Raw genomic sequence first — 24,058 nt, 5'->3', positions numbered from 1 at the left:
ACACTTAGTTAAACATGGAAACATTTGAACAATCAGGTCAATCCAAAACTACAAAAGGTAATAATCTTGTGAATGAAGACCATAAATCATTATGCCTTTTACTGCTAAATAAGTGAGAAGCAAACCCAGAATAATGAATATGAATCTACATATTTACAACGTGGGCCATTCAGCCCAAGAGTACAGCAGATAATGATGGGTAAGGGCATTTGAATTAGCAATAAACCTTAATGATCCACGATAAATGAGTCCAACTCCTGTAAACTATACTTAGGGCCTGAATATAGATAATATCATAATAATAATAAAATGCCAACATGAAAGTAACAGCTACCGATCTCCTTTATTCTTCTAAAGAAAAATAGGACTTAACTCTTAATATAATAGATTATATTTTCTTTAAAGTCTGAGCATTTTTATTGCTTTTTTAAGTTTTTTTTTTCTTAACATGTAGTTGAAATCAACATTACTTTTGTTTCCATTCACTACTGTTAAAATGAAAATGACAAAAACACAACAAAATTATTAGAACTATTAAAACACTGTTTTGCTACTGTATACTCTATGAAGTGTTACCACAATTTTTTGCATTTTTTTAAAGCAAAATAATTATTCAATATTTATTGTTTGAGCTTTTGCCAAGAATGCAAATCAGAAGCTGATAAGCCTTCAAGCTAGCATCAGCTTTGAAATGAATGTACAACATTTTTTGCTCTCTTTTCTGTTTTAGGTATGTTTTGTGGTGGCAGTAAATGTCATTGGCCAGCGGATGGATGTCTGTGCACTTCTGCACTCGTTTGCTCTTATGGCTGTTCTGTCACGCCGTCGTAGAAAGGCTATAGGAGAAGTATGGCCAAAATACTGCTGCTTCATTGCAAGTTTCATGGTGCTGCAATACCTGCTGTGCATTGGCCTACCACCAGCACTCTGCATTGGTCAGTTACACAACATTTACTGCTGCGAAGTTGTAGTCATCACTGCTAATGTTAAGTGCATTTTCTGTTTATTGTGCTGACTTATAAGTGTAACAGGGAGTGAAAGACGAGAGGCGAGTGGATCCATCTGCAAGCTTTTATTAAAGGGACGAGACAAAAACATGGTCGTACAGGCAGGGTCAAACGGTAGCAAACAGGAATAACACAGGCAAGACGTAGAGAATAATCCAATAAACGAGCAAGAGTCCAAAGGGCAGGCGGCGAACAGTCAAAAACGGGGGAGCCAGGTGAGGGAACTAGGAACTAGGAACTAGGAACAAGGAACAAGGAAACTAGGGAACGCGAACAATAATAATAACACAACAACAATCCGTGGCTTGCATGGGGAAAGACCGGGGCTTTTATAGTGCCGCTGATTGGTCACATGTGTTGACGCAATCAGCGTGATGGATACTGGGAGATGTAGTCCGAGGTGTAATGCAACAGTCAGTGTGAGATAAGGTGAGAGTGACATCTGGTGGTGAGCGGACCGCGGAACATCGACCAGATTCATGACAATAAGAAAGGGACACATGTATTTATAGGTCTGTAGTCAGGGGTGCACATACATTTTACAGACTGGCTCACATAAAAGTACCTGGAGATTTGGTTTTGTCCTCACACTGCACATTGTGACCCATTCAACACATTATATAATCACAGATTATTTAAATAAAATAATGATAATAATTGTTGCATTATTATTATTAGTATTAGTATTAAAAGTGATAGTATTATTATTGCATGCTATTTATTTATTTATTTATTTTTAATAAAATAATTTAATGTAATAATACTATTATGTTTTAAAATAAAAAGCGAGTATTAAATAAAAATACAATTATTTTATAGTAAACTTGGACACTATTTTAAGGTCCAAGTCTCGCTATTAACAAACCATTAACTATGGCTTTTGCCTCTGTAAAGTAGTAATTTGCTGCTTATTAGTAGTTAGTAAGGTAGGTGTTAAGTTAAGTTTAGGTGTTGGGTAGGATTAGGGATGTAGAATCTATACTTTATAAGTACTAATAAATAGCCAATATACTGAGTTCTTAACTAGTTGTAAGAAACTAGTTAATAGTGAGATTTGTTCCCTATACTAAAGTGTTACCATAAATGTAAAAATGAGAGGCTAATATTTATTTATTTATGTATTTATTTATTTATTTATTTAATTTTATATTTATTTATTTTTTTTTCAAACTTAAAATTAGCAAGCTTTTATTTTGGTGGGTTGCCGGGGAGTAAGTTGCCAGGTCTAGTGCTGCCATTTAAAGAGTGTCAGTGAAGGACACTGTCATTAAATGAAATGTCACAGTTTTGCATTGTGCTTTGAGAAGGGCAGGGGATCTGTCAACTCGGCGTATTTTACTGCTGAAGATTAAGTAAATGGCATTATTAAAAATCTAATTTACAAGGCAGGAATAATCTGTGTACTCACTAAAAAATGTTGGGTTATAAATAACCCAACTAGTAACCCAACTATGGGTTGGTATAGCACCTTCCCATCTATGGGTTATTTTAACCCAATGAATTGGGTTAAAATCCAGTTGGGTTAAAAGTAACCCAACAGTTGAGTTAATTATCTAGATTCATTTATTTTTATTATTTATTTTTTTATAAAAATACACTATAACACTACTTTGTTTTCAAATAAATATTTTATTTAAATATGCAATTTTTTTTTTACAAATATATTTTTAAATGTAAAACAGTCATACTGCAAATGTTTACAAAATAAGTGTACAAGAATGTGAAAATATAATACATTCAAAACACAAATATGCACACACAACTGACATATTTTCAAGATGTACACTGAATTCAAAACCAACAAATGTGATTCTGGTCCACAAAACCCGTCATAAGGGTCAAGTTTTTTGTATTTAAATATAAACATCATCTGAAAGCTCAATAAATAAGCTTTCTATTAATATGTGGTTTGATAGGATAGAACAACTATTTGAAAATCTGGAATCTGAGGGTACAAAAAAAACTAAATATTGAGAAAATTGCCTTTAAAGTTGTCCAAAAGTTATTAGCAATACATATTACTAATAAGAAATTCAGTTTCAATATACTTATGGTAGGAGATTTACAAAATATCTCCATGGAACATGATCTTTACTTAATATTCTAATGATTTTTGGCATGAAAGAAAATTTGATAATTTTGACCCATACAATGCAATTTTGGCTATTTCTACAAATGTACCCATAATACTTATGACCGGTTTTGTTGTCCAGGGTCATAAATGTGTATCAATTCATATTTATTTATATCAACACATACACAAATGTGCACAAATAAAACAAACATAACATACAAACTTTTATCAATAAAACAAAAATAAAAAATCATAAACACAAGTAATAATAATAATAATAATAATAATAATAAAACAAAGTAAATCTGCTGGCTGCTGGACTTGCTGATAATCAGCAACATAAAAAGTTTTTACGGATCAATAAATACAAAGTTTCTAAGGAAGAGGTAATGTGTTGAAAGAACTCCTGGAATATTAAAGACTGTGTGCTGCAAATGGGTGCAGAGGAGCTTTGGGTAGTAGATGTCATAAATGTAGAAATGTCTGAAACACAGATCCACTGCTTGTAGTAAGGTCTTCTGTTCCACTGCTTCACCGTTGAAAATGCTAAAAACTTCTTCTCTTGGAGTTAGTGCAGCAACGCTGGTGTCATCCGGTCGCATAAAACTTCCTTCATTGACTCCTTCCTCTGTGATAAGATGAAGCAGAAGAAGAAACATTTTACAGATAAACTAGAAACATTTTTTCATAATTGTTGGAAAACCTACACTACTAATCAGAAGTTTTTGAACAGTAAGATTTTTAAAGTTTTTTAAAGAATTCTTTTCTACTCACTAAGCCTGTATTTATTTGATCCAAAATACAGTAAAAGCAGTAATATTGTGAAATATTTTTACTATTTTAAATAACTGCTTTCTATTTTAAAAGCTTTGAAAAGACTGGACAATTACATTTTAAATATATTCAAATAGAAAGCGGTTATTTTAAATGCTGTATTTTGGATGAAATAAATGCAGGCTTAGACAGAAGGGAATTCTTTAAAAACATTAAAAATCTTGCTGTCCAAAAACTTTTGACTGGTTATGTATATGGATCACTAATATAAATAGTTTACTTACCTTGAAATATTTCAGTTAATTGGCATGTGGATGTTTAATGTATGAGATTCCACTGTTGTAGTTTTTCCTTCACTGAAGAACCCAATGTCTAAAAATAAGTATAAACACATTTAGTACACATTTAAAAAAACATGCAAATCTATCATAGCTTTATAAGAGAAATGGCTGTAATTAGAGGCGATTCTAATATATGCATAACAATATTCAATATAAATAAACCATAAAAACACATTTAGTGTTATTCCAATAAGTGCTCGCTTTCCAAACAACTGACGCTTGCCCTGTTTTGACCAGCAGGCGTCGCCGTTGTGTCACGAACGATTGGAAGCAGTGAATCATTTTGCGAATTAAGCGATTCGTTTAATTGATTCGAAACTTTGAAAAGCTTCGTTTCTCCCATCACGTCTTTCTTTTGGAAAATGTGATTATTTTTAGACTTTTCTAAACAGAGAATTAACTGAATTTGAGCGCATCTCTCTGACCGAAGTTGAAAGGTTCGTGCGGCGCGGTTTAAATCAACAATGTCTCATTTAACATTAGCCATTTCCCATATAAAGTTAAATGTGATAACCATTAATGCGACCAAACAAACTGTAGTCAGAAACCGTATGTCTAGAACCCTTCATCAGCTGTAAAATAATACTAAACCTGTAGTAATGGTAGACGGTGATTTTTACTGTGTATCATTCAGTTTTTTTATTTATTTATTTTTTTAAATATTGAAAGAAGCAAAAATGAGAAAACAGCTTCTTTTCATTTTATTTTATTTATTTATTTTAATTTTTTTTTTTAATTAATAACAACAACAAAAAAATCTTGATTTTCCGTTTTTCGTTCAGGGGTGGAAAATGTTATCAACAACTTGAATATTAGATTTCTACAAGTGGCCGGGAATGAAACTCCCTTTTCTGCTGACTGGTCATCCAAACATCAAAACGTGCCATCATCAGTTCGTCCTCAGTTTTGTTTGGCAGAATAATAGTCCTCTGCTGCTGCAGTTGTATGGATTTTTAATGTGTTTGTTGCAACTACATTTCATCTTTTTCTCATCAAACAGCCAGACCAACGAATGGCTCAACACAACCCATACCGGGGCAGAGCCTAGACAGGGCTTTCTTCTGTGTAGACCAGGGGGTCCCCAAAATAATTTGCTATATCCTTTTTTTTATTACTGTTATGAAACATGCTGTGATTTATTCCAAAGTGACTTATATAATGCATTTAATGTTACATGATCTAAATGTACTGAGTGGCAAAAGAGCTGCTGCATGAATGGATTTAATACAGATAATCATGTGTTAATGTATAATTAATGAAGAACTAAACCATTTATTAATGATTACTACATCAGCAACTAATAAAAATTCTATATGATACATAGATTAAGTAATCAATATATTGTTATTAGTTACATGGGTCATAATGTATTAATTCCCTAATAACTTATTTTATTAACTAATGATGTAAATTCATATGTTAATTACCACAGTGTTCAAAGCTATGTACTTCAACTTCCAGTTGTCTGCCTTAAATACTCATTAGCTAATGATTTGCAAATGTATCATTATGTTGTGACTTTACTTGTTGAGGCACAGAACTATTAACTAATTGTTAAGTAATATGTCATTGTGGTTATGGGTTTAGAATTAGTTAGTTAGTCATGTGCCTCAACAAGTAAAGTCATAACATAACGATATCTTTGCAAATCGTTAGGTAATGATTAATTAAAGCAGACAACTGGAAGTTGAAATGCATGGCTTCAGCCCATGAAAATGCATGGCTTCAACTCAATGAGGCACATGACTAATTAACTAATTCTATATCCATAACCACAATAACATATTACTTAACAATTAGTTAATAGTTCTGTGCCTCAACAAGTAAAGTCATAACATAATGATATCTTTGCAAATCATTAGCTAATGATTAATTAAAGCAGACAACTGGAAGATGAAATGTGTGGGTTCAACCCACTGTGGTAATTAACACATGAATTTACACTATTAGTTAACAATATAAGTTATTAGGGAATTAATACATTATGACACATTTTACTATTAACAATTTTTTGATTACTTAATCTCTGAATCATATAGAATGATGTTGCTGATGAAGTAATTATTAATAAATGGTTTAGTTCTTTGAGTTATATATTAACTCATGGTTATCTCTGCATTAGTTGAGCATTAATTAATGGATATTTGTGCACCCGTATTGTAAAGTATTACCAAATTTTGTGTGTTTCGTCCGTTTAAGCGCTACTGGTGAGCTCTCTGAAGTGGCTCAGTGTATGCATACAGCCAGGGCCTAAAATTAACACTCGCCAAGTGCCAAATGCGAGTTAAAATCGGCATTGACGAGTATATGTAACAGTGTAAAACTGTACGAAATATAAAACTTTGTAAAACTTTTACGAAATATATGCAATGTAGTGATAACAACAGCCAGTTTTTAAAGACAAGATCATCGTGATTAGCTGTTCTGTCATTAGTGAAAAGACAGAATCAATTAATAGGATACAAACGGGCTGATAAGCAGTGTGATGGCCAGCTTGTCTCTAGATACGGTTCTGATAACTTTCACCTGACATTGCTGCTTTATTTCAGAAGATTACCCTTTTGCCTTCTATATTCTTCATAACCCGACAATGTGGGGACATATACCTAAGCTTACGCCACCTAAACTGTGCAGTGAAGTATAGTTTGAAAGGTTGCGTGTTCGGCTGTGGACCATAAAATGTTTGTCTAATCAAATTGTTTGTCCAAACATTACGATAGGCTGTCCTGACTGTCGTCAAAATATGTTTTTGTACACCTCTGCGCATCAAGAGACTTCCTTTAGGATGCCATGCACTCTCATTCAGTTATTGATGCTGTTAGAGTTGTCTTAAAAACAACTTGATTGTTATGACCAGTAAGATATCAATAAGTAAGTAAGCAGAATCAGTAAGACAAGACACAATTTATGTCACGGCAATGCCTCCACAATTTGACTGGCTCATTACCGTCAATGCAACAATACCTGCCTATCTTATTCTTTGCATCACAATGAATGTGTTAATTTTGCCAGAACTGAAGTTATGAGTTCTAATGCATACAGTAGTTTTATAGTTGGTAGCGTGGTAGTGTGTGCACAGTGTTCGGCTACAAGATTACATTACTTGTTTACCTCCCCCACCATTGTTTTGCATTTTTATAAAAATTAAATCATTTTTGTTCAGTTGAACAATAGATACTACAATTAAAATGAGGCATGTCTCCTCCATAGAGGACAAAAGCAACAAGAAAAGCAGCACAGAGCTTTTTAAAAGCATTAAAGCATTATAAAAGTGTATGTATATATATATATATATATATATACACTGTAAAATCTAATTAGTTGGGCTTACTTAAAAAGAGCATGCAAACCGATTGCCTTAAAAAAACTAAGTAAAGTGAAATAGGAATAGTATGTTGTAGTGACAAATGCTTAGTTAGTATAGTTTACTTACACGAGAGCTCTAGTAACTAAAAAAGAACTGTAGGGGGTACTTAATCATTTACTTTAGGCTTACGCTTGACTTAGTATAGCTACTCACTGACTCCCAGAGTGCATTGCGGCATGAATAAATTATGCAACTGGTTTGTTTTACTGTTGTTGTTTTTATTTGCTAATTTTATTTACTGACTTGTGTCAGTAGTAACACAACAAAAAGAGAAAATAAAATAATATAATGGTTATTGTCACAATTAATAAAAATAAATACAGTTGAATTGTTACCATTGTTGTGATTCACATGCTGAATGTTGAAGTCTGTGACTTGCGCACATTACCACAAATATTAAAGGACTGTCTCAACCCAATAAAGTTTCTCAAGGTGTTTATGAAGAAGTATAGCAACTAAGTAAAGATAACTAATTATATCTAAGTAAGGTAAACTATTGGATTTTACAGTGTGTGTGTATATATATATATATATATATATATAAATAAATCTCCTCTTTACTTCTGCTGTGGCCAAGTCTGCAGCTTCATAGAACTCTTGTCTTCATGTTTTGCAACTTTTGCATTTGCCTCTAGATCTGCTGTGTGATGGGCTTTCTGGGATTTTGTCGCCCTGTGCTTACATGGCATTTTAAGTCCTGGATCCATATGCCCTTAGATCATTCTGGAATCATCAAGAAATGTTAATAAATCACAATATAAGAAAAGTGTATCTAATGAAACCGTTTCATTCTCTGCTAGATTATCCCTGGAGGAAGTCATCTGCGGCTTGGAGCTCTAATCTGATAAAGTGGTTGTATCTACCAGACCATGCCATGAGTCCCAATGCCAACTTCATTCTCTGTGACTTACTCTGTCACACCACATTGAATCAGCATATTTACTAAGAAAAATAAAAGAAGTGTGTATTACTCTTATATTTTCTAATTTCATTTTAATCAGATGACTGCCTGCTGTTGTTGGTAGCATCTCTCCAGTGGCAAGTCTTTGAGGATGAAAATCAGGCTTGTGTGAGACTCCTGGCAGGAGAGAATGTGGAGATCAGTCGAAATCTGGATCCACAAACCCTCAACCAGTACACTCCTGTCAACAACTTTCTGCATTGCCGGTATGTGTTTGTTTTTCATTAGTGTACGTTTTCAGCTAAATAAATGAACAAATAAATAAATCAATAAATAAATTACACAATATTTTAACATTTAACACTACTAACATTTTGAATCCAGAGATTCTGTACTATTTCAGAAGATAGATAATAGCACTCCCTTCCATATAACAGAGAAAACATGGATGGCTGGGTTTCCAAATACCTTTCACAGTTTGTGCAAAGTGCAAAAATGACCAGCATGTCATTTATGTATATATGTAGATATATGTAGAATGTTGTGATTTTGTGTGTGCTTTCAGATCATATCTGGACATGGTGAAGCTGTTTGTGTTCAGTTACTTTTTCTGGCTGGTGTTATGTCTCATCTTTATCACTGGAACCACAAGAATTAATATCTTTTGTCTGGGTTATCTGGTGGCCTGTTTCTATTTTATGCTGTTTGGAGGCACATTACTGCTTCAGCCTGTGCAATATGTGCTTAGACTGTGGGACTGTCTCATAGCTTACACTTGTGTGGTCATCAGCCTCAAGAACATGCTTTCAGTAAGCACACCACTCTTTTGCCACACCCTATAGTATGTTACTGTTACTAAGGGAGGCCAAAAACCATAACCATACTCTGCAAATATCACCCAGGGAATACTGGCATTTTTACACTTTAAATGCAGTTTCTATACAGGTCAAAAATAACATAATGGACCATATACATAAGCTAACTGCATTAGTCAAGAGGCAATGGTGCCATGTGAAAGTGCATATTACTACATATCACACATCAGGTGATATAACTGGTTTTAACTCTCTTCTCCGTCATTTGATAATCTTTGAGAATACAGACAAACATATTCTAAATAAAATTTAGCTTAATAAAGCGTGGTAAACAAATAGCACTGACTTTTGTGAACAATGCACAAAAAGGCAGTTTAGTTCTCATGTAGCAATCTGCACTCCCTTCTCACCCATTTAATTGTTTAATAAGTATTAAAATATTAAGATCATTTACAGTCACCCTTGTATTTATGAGCAGCTGAATTTACAGTGTTAAATGCAGTGTTTCTCTTAAGTATAATTACTTACTGTGTTTGTGTGTGTGATCAGCTTGGCTCCTGTGTTTATCTGGAGGGTCTACAGAAGCACGGCTGTTGGCTCATTCAAGCTTTTAGCATGTTCTGCACCATCAATGGCTACAATTTACGTGAGTAACACTACTGAATAGGATTCCTCATAGTGTAATTACCAGAGTTGTGGAATCGAGTCCCAAATTTGATGATGTGTGACTTGAGTTGACATAATCAAAGAAGACTTGTGACTTGATTTAGCAATGATTTGAGATTTGACTTAGACTTGAACTCTGTAACTTGGCAAGTCTTTATGTCTTTAAATCTTTAGTTAAAAAAAAAAAAAACAATTCTGATCAATATAGGCTGGTTACTGAAGCATATGATCATCACTGGTATGATTAGCACAGCTTTTGGCACTGAGCCAGGGAGGGACTTGCTAAGTGAGTGCTTGTTTTGTTTTTATCCACATAATATTTAGGATATTTAATGTTTTAGACATTTAAATTACACATAATCACTATAAACCACTTATAATAATAATAGAAGAAACCAATGTATATTGAAACAGCAGCAGCCTAATAATAGGCTAAACCTTTCAAACATTATTTGATTATTTTTTTCACGTCAAACACTTGTATGTAGCCTACATATAAAGTTCACTCTATTCTTACTGTTTACCAGCCACTCACTTTCATGTCTTTCAAGAAATGGATGGATTCATGTGTTGTAAATCGGACAGGCTCTACTAAAAGGTAGCGCACATATAGCCCCTAAATTAAGCCATCAGCTGTGATCATTATGAACTTGTTTAAAACACAAAATTAATCTACTTGCATATAGTTTTGCCGTGAATAATTTTGCATGTCTCATTTCTTAAACCTGGTGAACAGGGCCGTTTGAAGGAATTTGGGGGCCCCAAGCAAAATGGACATGGAGGCCCCCCGCACGCACGCACGCACGCACGCACGCAAAGGAACCACAGCATAGCCATACAGTTTAACCCTCATGTACTGTTCCGGGTCAATTTGACCCGTTTTGATTTTCAAGCTGTCGGAAATATGAGTTAACTTGTGTTTTTTTTCTTGACGTTTTGTGACTTTTCCTCATTTGAAGTCATGAACATGCATGCAAAGTTTCAACACGCTGATGTGTTTTGACATGTCCAAAAAAATTTTTTTTACGTTCCCGGGTCAATTTGACCCGCCTATTTTAATGTTCTGAGGCAACTCTACGGACCCAAAATAATAATATTTTTTGGTTATTTTATTGTTTTACTATCAAATTAAGTTATAAATATTAGTTTCCCCCCATTCATTTTAATACAGAACAATATTTTGTCAGCCAAAGATGGTAAAAAATTAGCTACCATATCTTTTTCAATCTATCTAAAATGCTATTAAACCCATGTTGTTTTTCTTGAAATTTTGTCACTTTTTCTCATTTAGGGTCATGAACATGCATGCAAAGTTTCAACATGCTGATGTGTTTTGACATGAATTAAAAAAGAATAGTTACGTTCGTACTGTTCCCGGGTCAATTTGACCCGCCTATTTTAATATTCTGAGGCAACTCTACAGACCCAAAATAATACAATTTTTTGGTTATTTTTTGTTATTTTAGTTTTTTACTATCAAATTAAGTTAAAAATATTAGTTTTCCCCCATTCATTTTAATACAGAACAATATTTTGTCAGCCAAAGATGGTAAAAAATTAGCTACCATATCTTTTTCAATCTATCTAAAATACTATTAAACCCATGTTGTTTTTCTTGAACTTTTGTCACTTTTTCTCATTTATGGTCATTAACATGCATGCAAAGTTTCAACATGCTGATGTGTTGTGACATGAATTAAAAAAGAATAGTTACGTTCGTACTGTTCCCGGGTCAATTTGACCCGCCTATTTTAATGTTCTGAGGCAATTCTACAGACCCAAAATAATAACATTTATTGGTTAGATTTTGTTACTTTAGTTTTTTTACTATTCTATGAAGCTAAAAAAATTCTTTCCCCCAATATATTTCAATGCAGAAAAATATTTTGTCAGCCACAGATGGTAAAAATTTGCTATCTTTTATTTTTTTCAATCTGTCTGAAATACTATTTAACCCATTTTGTTGTTCTTGAAATTTTGTGACTTTTTCTCATTTAGGGTCATGAACATGCATGCAAAGTTTCAACATGCTGATGTGTTGTGAAATGTACATACAGAAATTTTTATACGTTTGTTATGTTCACGGGTCAATTTGACCCGCATAGGAAGCCATTCAAAAACAACTGTACAGACGCAAAATAACAAATTCCTTTGCTGTATGTCAGAGCTCCTTAACTCTAGTCATGAAGCGCCTTCGAGTGCCAGCATCATTAGTCATCATTAGTTACTGGAGTCCAGTTATTGCCTGGGAATGGTTTATGGTTTGTAAACTGACAGTTGACCAGAGGTCTTATATTTAGATTTTTGCATAGATGTTATCATGAAAGTGTGTATGTGCAAAAGCATGTATGCCCAGGGTGTCAAAATCTGTTCTTGAAGGGCCACAGCCCTGCAGAGTTTAGACTGAACCCTAATTAAACACTCCTGATCGAGCTTGTCATGTCCTTCAGGCCTATTTGGAAAGTACATTTCATTCATGTTAATTCACAGTGCATTAACTAATGTTAAAAAGCACAACCGATTTTAATAATGTGTTAGTAAATGTTGAAATTAACATTAACTTTAATAAATGCTGTAGAAGTATTTTTCATTCTTAGTTTGTTAACTAAACTAAACTAAAGTAGTTAACTAATGTTCATATATATATGACGTGTATTGACGATGTATTCTTGTATAAAATAGTATCAGGAAACAAGAAGAACTGCAGTGGAATAAATTATATTATGAAAAGTGCTATTATAAGTTAGAATGTAATCTTTTGTTATAATGTAAAATGTGTATTATTTTCTCTCTGAAATTGTTACTGAACATACAGTTATGTTGAACAGTGTAAGTTATGATTGTATTCGTATGTTCATAATTATTTTACTTAATATTACAGAGATTCATTGACAGGCCTCAATCAAATTTGCATTTGTCATATGTGGTTTTGTGCAGCCAAGCCTGACAATCAGTGTGAATTGCCAGAGGGTGAAGCTGGTATCGTCTGGGATGCAATCTGTTTTACTGTCCTGTTGGCTCAGAGGAGAGTCTTCCTCAGCTACTACTTCCTCTATGTTGTTTCTGACCTTCAGACTTCTAAGGTCCTTGCTTCAAGGTAAGACAGGTATCTATGGTGTTTTTTTAAGGTGAGGAAAAACATCTGAGTTAAAGGCAATTTCGGTAATGTAATGTATTTGTATTGTTCTCTTTATTTGTTTGCAGTCCAAATGTGTAATACAAAACGGCAATCCAAACTCTGTTCAAGAGCCAGGATATGAGCACCTTGCTCCTTTAATAGTCCAGTGTGTGGTGTACATAGTCAAACTCGATTGAACCAAGTAAAACTCAGAAAGAAAATGAAAAGAAACAAAACATGGAAAATTAACTATAAAAATAATAGCAAAATTTATTAGCAGAGTAACAAGTAAAATGTATATAGATACATCACTAACTCAGAAGCAAGAAACATTATCAGTACAGTGCACTAGTGCCGATTGGCAAAGATGTAAACGTTTTTGACCATATCACGTTTAAACTGAACATACTCTCCTGCAATTATACTAGACAGACTAACGATTCGGGAGAAGAAAAATAAAAAAAAACTTACAGCCAATGCTTTCGACAGGGTTTAGAAGAAGAATTACCTCAAATGCAATGCATACATATGTCAAACATTGGCTGTGCCACGAGCTCGCTGCTTCCTGTTACCCAACGTGCATCACTCACAGAAGCACGTCAGAAATAAGAGTCCTCACATAGGAACTCACATAATAGTGGCAGGTAAAACAAAACTTATATCGAACATTAAACAATCACAGAATTATAATATTAATAAATTCAAATGTCCATCATACATTATACACAGCCTCACCGTCTAGCAGGGCCTAAAACTAACCAGCCTATGGCCGGTGATATGATAAAATTTACCGCCCAAAAGTTTTATTATTTTTTACCAGCCATCTTTTTGCAAAAACAGGCAGTTATTACTACTACAATGACTAAACATATTTACAATATTTTTAATGTATGGGATGTGATGATGGAACTTGACAAGTGAGAACGAGCTTAATGAATCAGAAAGGAAACTGCTCTTAGCAAAAACCCTGACCTGCATATATACAGGCTATAATAAGTTCACAAACATATCAGATTCATTGTTTCTAGTTCAATAACAGAACCATTAGCATCCTTTAGCCTGCAAACAGCTACATTTCACTGTAATTCAACACTTAATCATAATTACTAGGGGTGTGACGAGACACTTATCCCACGAGACGAGACAAAACAAAACACGAGACTGGGTTCATGAGAACGAGATGAGACGAGATTTTTAAAATTTTTAAAAGACATTCTCAATAATGAAATATATAGGGAAAATAGTATTTTATTCAACTGAAAAACACAAAATGCAAAAAAAAAAAATGGAGATGCAGTCTGAGCTTTATGAAATTAAACTTCCATTTTAATAAATTATATGCAAATAAACGATTCTGGATAATTTGAAAATCCCAGTTGTTTTTAATAAATTGGAGACCATGATTCTGTCACGATTCTGGAGAAAAAGATTAGAAAACGAAACAAAATAACATAATTTACTAGTGGTTCTGACAGAATGTTCATTGCTTCATTGCAAGTCTTTTAAAAACACATTCATTTAAACAAAATTATTAAAAAAACAAAAAAAACAATGAAGGGGTCAGTGTCTCAATTCTTTAAGACTTGTTTTACTGTTGAAATCTCCTGAATGAATGATTCAATGACATAAACAGGCAGTTGGAACATTTAAACATTAAGACATTTAAACAGGCAGTTGGATGAGGATAAGCGTTACAATACATACAAGTGTTAAGATACTTTCGTTTTAATCGCTACTGTAGACAATAAGTGTTTATACCTAAACTAAACATTTATCCCAGTACTTTTGTTATTTAAATGTCTGTAACACAAAAATAATGATTATAATGTGATTGAAAAGACTGTTTGTGTTGCTGTTTTTGGATCAGTAGCAGTATGAATGCAGATTTCAATGTGTTTAACACTCACTTCACATCGTAAGCATCAGTGGAGCGTCACCGCTCATATCGGTGAAAGATAGCATTCACATCGGACGTGTAATGATGGCCGACCCTCTGATTCGTTAACATGGGCAGTGACAAAACGTGCTTCTCACACTCCACTGACACTCTTAATGTGAAACAGTCATAATAAACATAGCTAAATCATTGTCATTCAGGAATAATATCTTGTGGGTGTTTGAATTGAGATCTCGATCTTTTAAGGATTAATCATGCAGCTCTAGTGTAAACACTGGAAAATGTATTGCAAGGATATCCTCACGAGGTCTTGTGAGATCCGACTGGTCTCGCGAGACATATCAGATCTCGTCGCATCCCTAATCTTTAAACAATTTAAACAAGTTACTCATCGTCACTATCATGCAATATGAACATTTCAAACTCATATACACATATCAACCGACAGACATCTTTTAACTTATAATACAACAAAACTCATCAGAATCACATTGTTAAAGAATTAAGTTTGCATTTTCCCTTTGTGCAATTGCATCAGTACACATTTACAAATACAACCTTTCTACACATTGCAAAATGTGTGCTCACCAATATCCAAAGAAAAAAAAAACACGTATTTTATCCTCTTCGACTCTTATTTTCGACTTTTCGACTTTTATTTTCTTGTTCTGAATTATGCTGCTGCTCATCTCTTTGATATCACGGAGAAACTAAAGTAGCTCTTCCCTATAGGCCTTTTCACACTTCCGGGTTTTTGAATGCGGTATATGTAAATCGATTTCCGGTCAAAACAACAATGGCTGAAGCAACATCGAAATGTCACTGTAGCGTCCCTCAGTGCTCAAATAATAAGCAGCGACAACCATATTTAAGTTTTCACGCATTCCCCAGCTTTGAATATGACAGAAATAAGTGGGTGCATAAATGAATAAATGCTGCCATAAATGATGAGCAGTAGTAAAATTAAGGTTACAGTGGGCTGGTATTGAATCATAGCAGAGGTCAATTTTACAGATTTTATACTCATGCTAGTTTTGCTGTAAAGTTTTATTAGTAATCTCAGGTTGTATTACTGCACAGCATCTCATCTCAGGCAGCTCAGTTCAGCAAAGAAGATGGAGAGAGAACGCAAGCCATAGCATGCCTTCGAATTCTTGTTGAGAGAGCCATCAGAAGAGTGAAGGAATTTCACATCTGGGACACCACTGTACCTTTGACCATGTCTGAAACAGTTAACCAGCTATAGACTAATTGCTGCCTGATAAGCAATTTTCAGTCGCCGCTTGATGTTAAAGGTCACAAATCGGCAAGGGCATCATAGCCAGTTAATTTTAAAGTGTGGCTTTAATGTAATATAATGTATTACATCTTTATCTGTTGTGTGTTTTTTATTATAGTTTTCACTTTTTTTAAAAGGTATAATATATATGTTACACTTACCAAAATTATAAACGCAACACTTTTGTTTTTGCCCCCATTTTTCATGAGCTGAACTCAAAGATCTAAGACTTATTCTATGAACACAAAAAAGGCCTATTTCTCTAAAATATTGTTCACAAATCTATCTGAATCTGTGTTAGTGAGCACTTCTTTGCCGAGATAGTCCATCCACCTCACAGGTGTGGCATATCAAGATGCTGAGTAGATAGCATGATTATTGCACAGGTGTGCCTTAGGCTGACCATAATAAAAGGCCACTCTAAAGTGCAGTTTTATCACACAGCACAATGCCACAGATGTCGCAAGTTTTGAGGGAGTGTGCAGTTGGCATGCTGACTGCAGGAATGTCCACCAGAGCTGTTGCCCATGAATTGAATGTTCATTTCTTTACCATAAGCTGTCTCCAAAGGCGTTTCAGAAAATTTGACAGTACATCCAACCGGCCTCACAACCGCAGACCATGTGTAACCACACCAGCCCAGGACCTCCAGATTCCAGCATCTTCACCTCCAAGATCATCTGAGACCAGCCACCCGGACGGCTGCTGCAACAATCGGTTTGCATAACCAAAGAATTTCTGCATAAACTGTCAGAAACCGTCTCAGGGAAGCTCATCTGCATGCTCGTTGTCCTCATCGGGGTCTCGACCTGACTGCAGCTCGTCACTAGAGTGGGCAAATGCTCACATTTGATGGCATCTGGCACTTTGGAGAGGTGTTCTCTTCATGGATGAATACCATTTTTTACTGTACAGGGCAGATGGCAGACAGCGTGTATGGTGTCGAGTGGGTGAGCGGTTTGCTGATGTCAACGTTGTGGATCCAGTGGCCCATGGTGGCAGTGGAGTTATGGTATGGGCAGGCGTATGTTATGGACAACAAACACGGGTGCATTTTATTGATGGCATTTTGAATGCACAGAGATACCGTGACGAGATCCTGAGGCCCATTGTTGTGCCATTAATCCACAGCCATCACCTCATGTTGCAGCATGATAATGCACGGCCCCATGTTGCAAGGATCCAGTATCCAGTAACTTCGCACAGCCATTGAAGAGGAGTGGACCAACATTCCACAGGCCACAATCAACAACCTGATCAACTCTACGCAAAGGAGATGTGTTGCACTGCGTGAGGCAAATGGTGGTCACACCAGATGCTGACTGGTTTTCGGTCAGTACAGTAAAACTGCACGTTTTAGAGTGGCCTTTTATTGTGGCCAGCCTAAGGCACACCTGTGCAATAATCATGCTGTGGATGGATTATCTTCGCAAAGGAGAAGTGCCTTTTGTGTACATAGAAAAAGTCTTAGATCTTTGAGTTCAGCTCATGAAAAATGGGGGCAAAAACAAAAGTGTTGCGTTTATAATTTTGGTCAGTGTATATATTTTATTATATATATATATATATATATATATATACACCTTTAACATGTATATAAAATGCATATGTATATAATATATGGCAGGTAATAACTGTACAAACAATTAGACTCAATTATTTTGACAGTATTAACATTTTATATATTTACACAGTGCATGAGTAAAATTAAGCCTATTAGAGTCCACCCTTAAGATATTCATCCATGTATGTACAAAAATAGTAAAGGTCCAGGTTGTAATAAATAGTAACTGTCCCTCCACACTCATTCGACTGTTATGTCCTTTTCAGTGTCAGTGTTGAAGTCACACCAACATCTTGGAAGTGCAGCACCATCAATAGGGAGTTTTGGGAACAAAAGAGGACAGTTCAGAGAAGTCATTTAGCACACTGGAAATCAGAGGTTGGGGAGTGAGTCCTTTTACAGCTTTTCCAACAGCCAGTACCGCTGGGTCAGGAAGAGTACCTAAAAACAAATGAGTTGTTTAGGAAACATGTTGGGAAAGCAATTCAAGACATTCCATTTTTTTAATTTGTCTTTAATTTGTTATGTTATGTAAGATGTAAGATCCACTTTGTCCCAAACTGCCACCAGTTCCTCCATTTGGAGAGCCTAAAGCCGCCTTTTCACTATCTCCAATTAACGACAAGCAACAGACCGGAAGTCATTCATTTCCGATGGCGAGTAGTGTGGGAGCTGCGTGGAGTTCCGATCATATGTGCATGCAGAAATTTCGGATCCGATTAGGGCTGCTGATGCATTAAAATATTTGAACTTCGGCGGCTAGACCGTATGCGTCCGTCCGACCGGATGTGATGTATTCTATTAAAAACTGAGCGTATGGTTAGAATTACCAATATTTTGTTCACTTTAACATTATACTTTAAACACTATTTCTGTAAAATGGTGCTTTAGAATAATTATGGCAGAAGTAATTATTTTATAATTATTAAATCATTATTTACGTTGATTAGCCCCATAAAATCTACTATTTTATTTGGGGTCATTTGTTTTGTGACGAAACATTCATACATTGATTATATTCATTCAAATCATTAATTTTACCAAGGTGAATATGCCGAGGTAACGGTTGCTGGACGAACAGTTTGAAACTTCTGTGCGACCGCCACTAGGGGGAGAAATGCAAGAATCGTGTCCGAATGTTGTGTGCAGTGGAAAGGCGGCTTTAGTGTCTCACAGGAGTTGGGAGCTGTAATAGGGGAACAAACTCCAATGGAGTGGGATTAGTCTCAATAATAATTCACACAAAAGACACTTTGCACATGTGTAGCCAAATTCACATGCATGAAACCGGATTCATGTGCATGAAAAACATCCACAAAAACTGATTCAAGTGCACAAAATAAAAATATAAAAATACATTCATAAAATGTTTCACAGACATATTTCACAGATGTACAACTTTTGTGCAAAAAGTTTTGAATGTGTACAATTCACAAGTTTCTCATGTACACTTAAATCAGACAAATTCACAAGAGTGGCAAATTCACATTCACAGTACATGATAAACATGTAAAATTTAGCATTGTACACTTGTATTCTGTAAACTGTGTTTTGTGTTTTTGAAACATTTTATGAATTTATATTTTTTATTTTGAGCACTTGATTTTTTATATACATTTAAATCAGGTTTCATGCATGTGAATTTAGCTACGCATGTGTGCAAAGTGTCTTTTGTGTGAATTATTATTTAGACTAATCTCGCTCCATAAACTCCAGCCTCAACAGGAACGTTAATCTCTACTAGTGAAATGTTTCTTTACTTGTGTATGCTCTGTAGAGAGTAGATTTGCATTCACTTCTGGAAGAGATCCTCGTTTTTTTCACAACCAACTGATCCGTGGTCCCCTGAAAAACAACGATAGAAACTCTGTACATTTCTAATTATCTACCAACACTTTGCAATACTACTGTATAACTTGGTTTAAGGTTATTACCTGTGTCCTTGGTCTATGCCATGTTTGCAGCATGCTTGTGGATGCCATAGTTGGTGGTATGGTCTGCATCTGCGTCATGCTGAAGTGGGCTGTTTGGAAAAACATAGCGACAAGATGATAGGTACATCACAGTGCTTTGCTTGCACTTGCTTCTGAGCTCAACAGGCACTGTGTCAGCTTTTAAACCGATTTAAAGTAAAAGACAAAAGCCAGTATCAGTACACATTTATAAAGTGAGGCTTAGACTACAGAAAGAGCATTGATGAGAACCATCAAACAACATCTTTAATGAAAAAGGAAGAAAAAAAAATAAAAGAACTCAATATAGAAATCTGCAACCGCAGCATGAAAAAACGACTTAAAACTACACTATCAGCGTTATTTTTTCAATACTGTACTGCACTGGAAAATCCAAACAGGGATCGTGACATGCTAGGCATAGAATTTCTTAACTTCTAGTGTAAGAGATTAGTTTTATAAACAGGTCTTTCATTTTCTAAGTTAACCTGCAATGAATGTGGCTCCTCGCGCTTCCTCATTGACCTAAAACACCCACACCTCACGATAAACTCCCTGTTTCTCAGACTCGACACTGAACATTGCATAACAAAAATGAACATATTATTACACATATCATATTAAACATCATCATTCAATATGGTATGCTACTTCCTTTGACTACTCTTATCTGTTTTAAACTACTCTTGACCCTACAATTTGATAAAGGCAAGTATAAAAATAACATTTAGGGTATCACTAAACCATGCTAATTTATGGTTCGTCACTAACCTTCGTAATTAAAAATGTAATTTTTGTGAAAGAACTTATATCATTTGTTGAGTTTTGAGTACGGAGTAATTGGCACATTTTACTGAGTTAAATGTGTTCCTGGGTCAACATATTTTGTTGACCCTGGAACAACATTTTAATCCAAAAATTTAATCTTGACCACATCCCTACACCTAAACCTAACATTACCCATGAGTAATCCCTAAAATCAGAGGAAATGATAGATGAGTGACATTGATGTTTAAGCACCAAACACTGATTGTAAGCCTAAACTTCACAAAACTTCACAAAAACTTTTTTTCAAATCTGATTGGTTAATCACAATGTTATTCTAGGGTCAACAAAGATGTTGATCCAGGAACATGTTGACTTGGCAAAATCAGGTTCTGCGGAGCGTTTGCATGAAGGTCCACAAGACGAAAAGGGTATCTATACACAACAATCGATGTATCGTATGTGCGTTCGAACGTTCCAATGCCCATGCCCATTAGCATCTAACATGGTGGGGTGTGACTTATACTTAAACTCAGCAGGATTGGTTGATCACTGAAATGTCAGTCAATTTACTGACATACAATTTTTTTCGGTTTTATAATTTTTACACATTATATACTCAATTCTGATTTAAATTCTGCGTTCGGACGCAGGGGAAATTTTAAATATTTATTTACACTCGTATGACGGACCACAGATACAATTATGAGCCCGCTATGTAGCCAAGAGGGCAGGGACAGGCCAGGATTAGACAGAACAACAGTCAGAGGAGACAAATTGAGTTGTGGTGTGAGAAGAACAAGACAGGTGTCTTGGTGAGAGACCATTGTTAGCTTACACATAAACACACGTTAGCAAATGATATGTAATCAGGCAAAAGCAAAGCTAGTATTGGTCATCTATGAGTACTGATACTACTTACCCGTAACAGAAAACTAATATTCGTTAAGCAAGCATGTCACACTAGCGTTACGTGATATATAGCGGTTTCTCATCACCGCAGAAAAGAGAGAGAGGGAGATAAACACGTTTTTGTTTCATTATATTCTTGTGTGGGAAATGCGAGGCCATGGTCACAGCTGAGGAAAGTCAGTTCTGCAGGGAATTAGGTACATACTGAGCCTTAGTGAAGAATGTGAGCCCCACACTTGTTGTGCAGTTTTTGACTATGCACCCAGGCTTTGAGGCTTGCTGTCTGAACTCATGATAGGTGCTGCCGATAGCCTATGCACTCCCTAGGGTCAATGGTCACGCCGGTGATACCAGCTCACTTTTTTTTAAGATCAGTGCGAAAGACACTAAAAATACTCTGTCGATTTTGGTCACACAAATACGTGTTATACATCATTCTAAACCATTAAGTGTGCAAACATGTACATCCATCTTGCTCACATATTATTGTAGCAGAGTTTGTGCTGAATACAAAAAAGAAAATAACAAGTAGCTGAAATAAGCACAAATGTCAGGGCATGTCAAAACATCTAAAGGACCCCTAAATCAGCTCAGACCCCAGAGGGTTATGGAAGTGCACTTTTTTTTTTTTTTTCCACCTGGGATAGCATTAAATTAAGATGATTACATTTTACTTCTACACCAGAAACACAATCTATGTCTAATGCTTACGAGAGCACATTTTAAAATATAATTGGTACAATTAACATCAAGCTACACTTGAAAATGTTTGATTATTAATATGTTTGCTTAAAATCCACTTTAAAACCATCATCGGGTATTTGTAATAACTTCAGATAGTGATCCAGAGTTGATTTTGATTCTATAATACAGTAGGCAGACATGCACTCTTTGTATGTTTTTTTTTTAATGGATTGAATGCTGCCTGCTTATTGTTTGTCATAAACATCCTTCATTGTTAAAAAAATACAATGAACTGCAATTGCCAATAATCATATTTCTGTTTACGTTCATAATTCAAGTGTAGAAAAATGTTAACACTCAATTTTATATATATACAGAAGGGCAGGAGATACCTGACTGGCAGATCTAGAGTGAATGCACTCTGACTCGCACACATGGAAGAAAACCGACAGTTCAAAACCACCAGAATGGTGGACCACGACAGAAGTGGGGAATGATCACCTAAATCTAATATTTCTTTATTTTAAGAGGTGCAGAGTTGTTTGAAGCCAAAGTGAAGAAACAGGTGGCAGCAAGATTAGAAATGGAGAAAAAATCTGTGGAAATACTGAAGAAACAGTATGGAGTTACTTTCTTCTTCTTCTTTTTTGTCATTGATTAATGCTGATGATTAATGTACTTTAATAATATATGTTAGTGTAAAGCTGGTTTCATTATTGTCCCACAGAATGGAGAAAATCAAGTCAAAACAAGAGATTGCTCCTTATCAAGAGGTTACATCATCTGCTGCTCATGCTGAGTCCTCATATTGCCCAAAGCAAAATGGTAGTCCACTTTAAGCAAATATTTTCATATTATTTAGCTGTCTTCTTACTGGTGCTTATTTCAGTTGTTAAGCCATAGCACAATGGCACCAAACTTCAGAATAATCTTAAGAATAATATTTAATGAACAGTGAAAATGTATGTGCGCCTGCTTGTATGTTCAGATGGGGACTGTGGCTATGATCTGTTTGAAACTGACAGTGAGGAGGAGGAAGAGGAGATGAAAGACAAGACACAGGACAATATTTCTCCAAAGAAGAAAACTGCTTTTCAGGTATGGGGGGTTGGTTGGTTGGTTGGTTGGTTGAGGAAGGGGCAGCAGTGGTGGGCCTGTCAGAGCCAACAAGGCCTTCTCTGCTTGCCTAAACTTCAGAATCACTGACATTCATTTAAAAAAAAAAAAAAAAAAAAAAAAAAAAAAAAACATTTTCAGCTGGAGACATGACATCAGGTGTTGCCAGTGTGAAAAAAAAAACTGCCTTGAGGCCTTCAGAATCAACAGTGCAGGTGCATGTAGCTTAAAAATAAATGTTGTACAATTATTGTAACATAAAATAAACTGTTGCTTTAACCAATCAGATTTCCGGGGCCATCTATCAAGTGTTTGGTAATGTCAGCATTTATATGTCTTTTAGATAATTGGACTAGTCAGCGCTAGCAAACCATATCGATCTTGCAAATCTGTAGAAAACTGCACAAGCTAAAATATATTCATGTAGATTTAACAGTTGTTTTTTAACCCACAATAGCTGACAAAGGAGAAGAAATTGGGTCACAGATATATCTACAAAGCCATTTTCAAGATGGACTGTTTAATGTCTGTTTCATTTATACTCTTTTATACTTATTTATACAGTATATATACTGTTTCATTTATATTTTGTGAGACTCACAGAAAAACATCTCAGGTTACGCATGTCCTCTAGCAAACACTTTAGGGAATGACTGGTGTCTGAAGCATGTGAAACGTCTCAGGTTACGTATGTAACCCTGGTTCCCCGAAGGGAACGAGACGCCGCGTTGAAACGCTTTGGGAACGCCTTCAGCGTGACCGCGCTCTGAAACACGTGTGCAATCAGACCAATAGAAGAACGAGACGTCATAGGCGGGTGACGTCA

General features: G+C 35.2%; 1 protein-coding gene across 1 annotated transcript in view; it reads left to right on the top strand.

The window, feature by feature from the left end:
- Nucleotides 1-24,058, top strand: part of si:dkey-11f4.7 (piezo-type mechanosensitive ion channel component 2) — a 169,845-nt gene that overhangs the window by 64,438 nt on the left and 81,349 nt on the right. The window contains 9 exon segments of the mRNA XM_051118918.1: nt 731-935; nt 8,364-8,465; nt 8,565-8,730; nt 9,030-9,273; nt 9,829-9,925; nt 12,883-13,042; nt 22,645-22,734; nt 22,844-22,941; nt 23,105-23,214. Of these exon segments, the coding sequence (XP_050974875.1) occupies nt 731-935; nt 8,364-8,465; nt 8,565-8,730; nt 9,030-9,273; nt 9,829-9,925; nt 12,883-13,042; nt 22,645-22,734; nt 22,844-22,941; nt 23,105-23,214 (1,272 nt within the window).

This window comes from Labeo rohita, chromosome 9 (assembly GCF_022985175.1).
Source record: "Labeo rohita strain BAU-BD-2019 chromosome 9, IGBB_LRoh.1.0, whole genome shotgun sequence".
In the NCBI taxonomy this organism is placed as follows: domain Eukaryota; kingdom Metazoa; phylum Chordata; class Actinopteri; order Cypriniformes; family Cyprinidae; genus Labeo; species Labeo rohita.
This window is presented reverse-complemented; position numbering and strand designations above follow the sequence as displayed.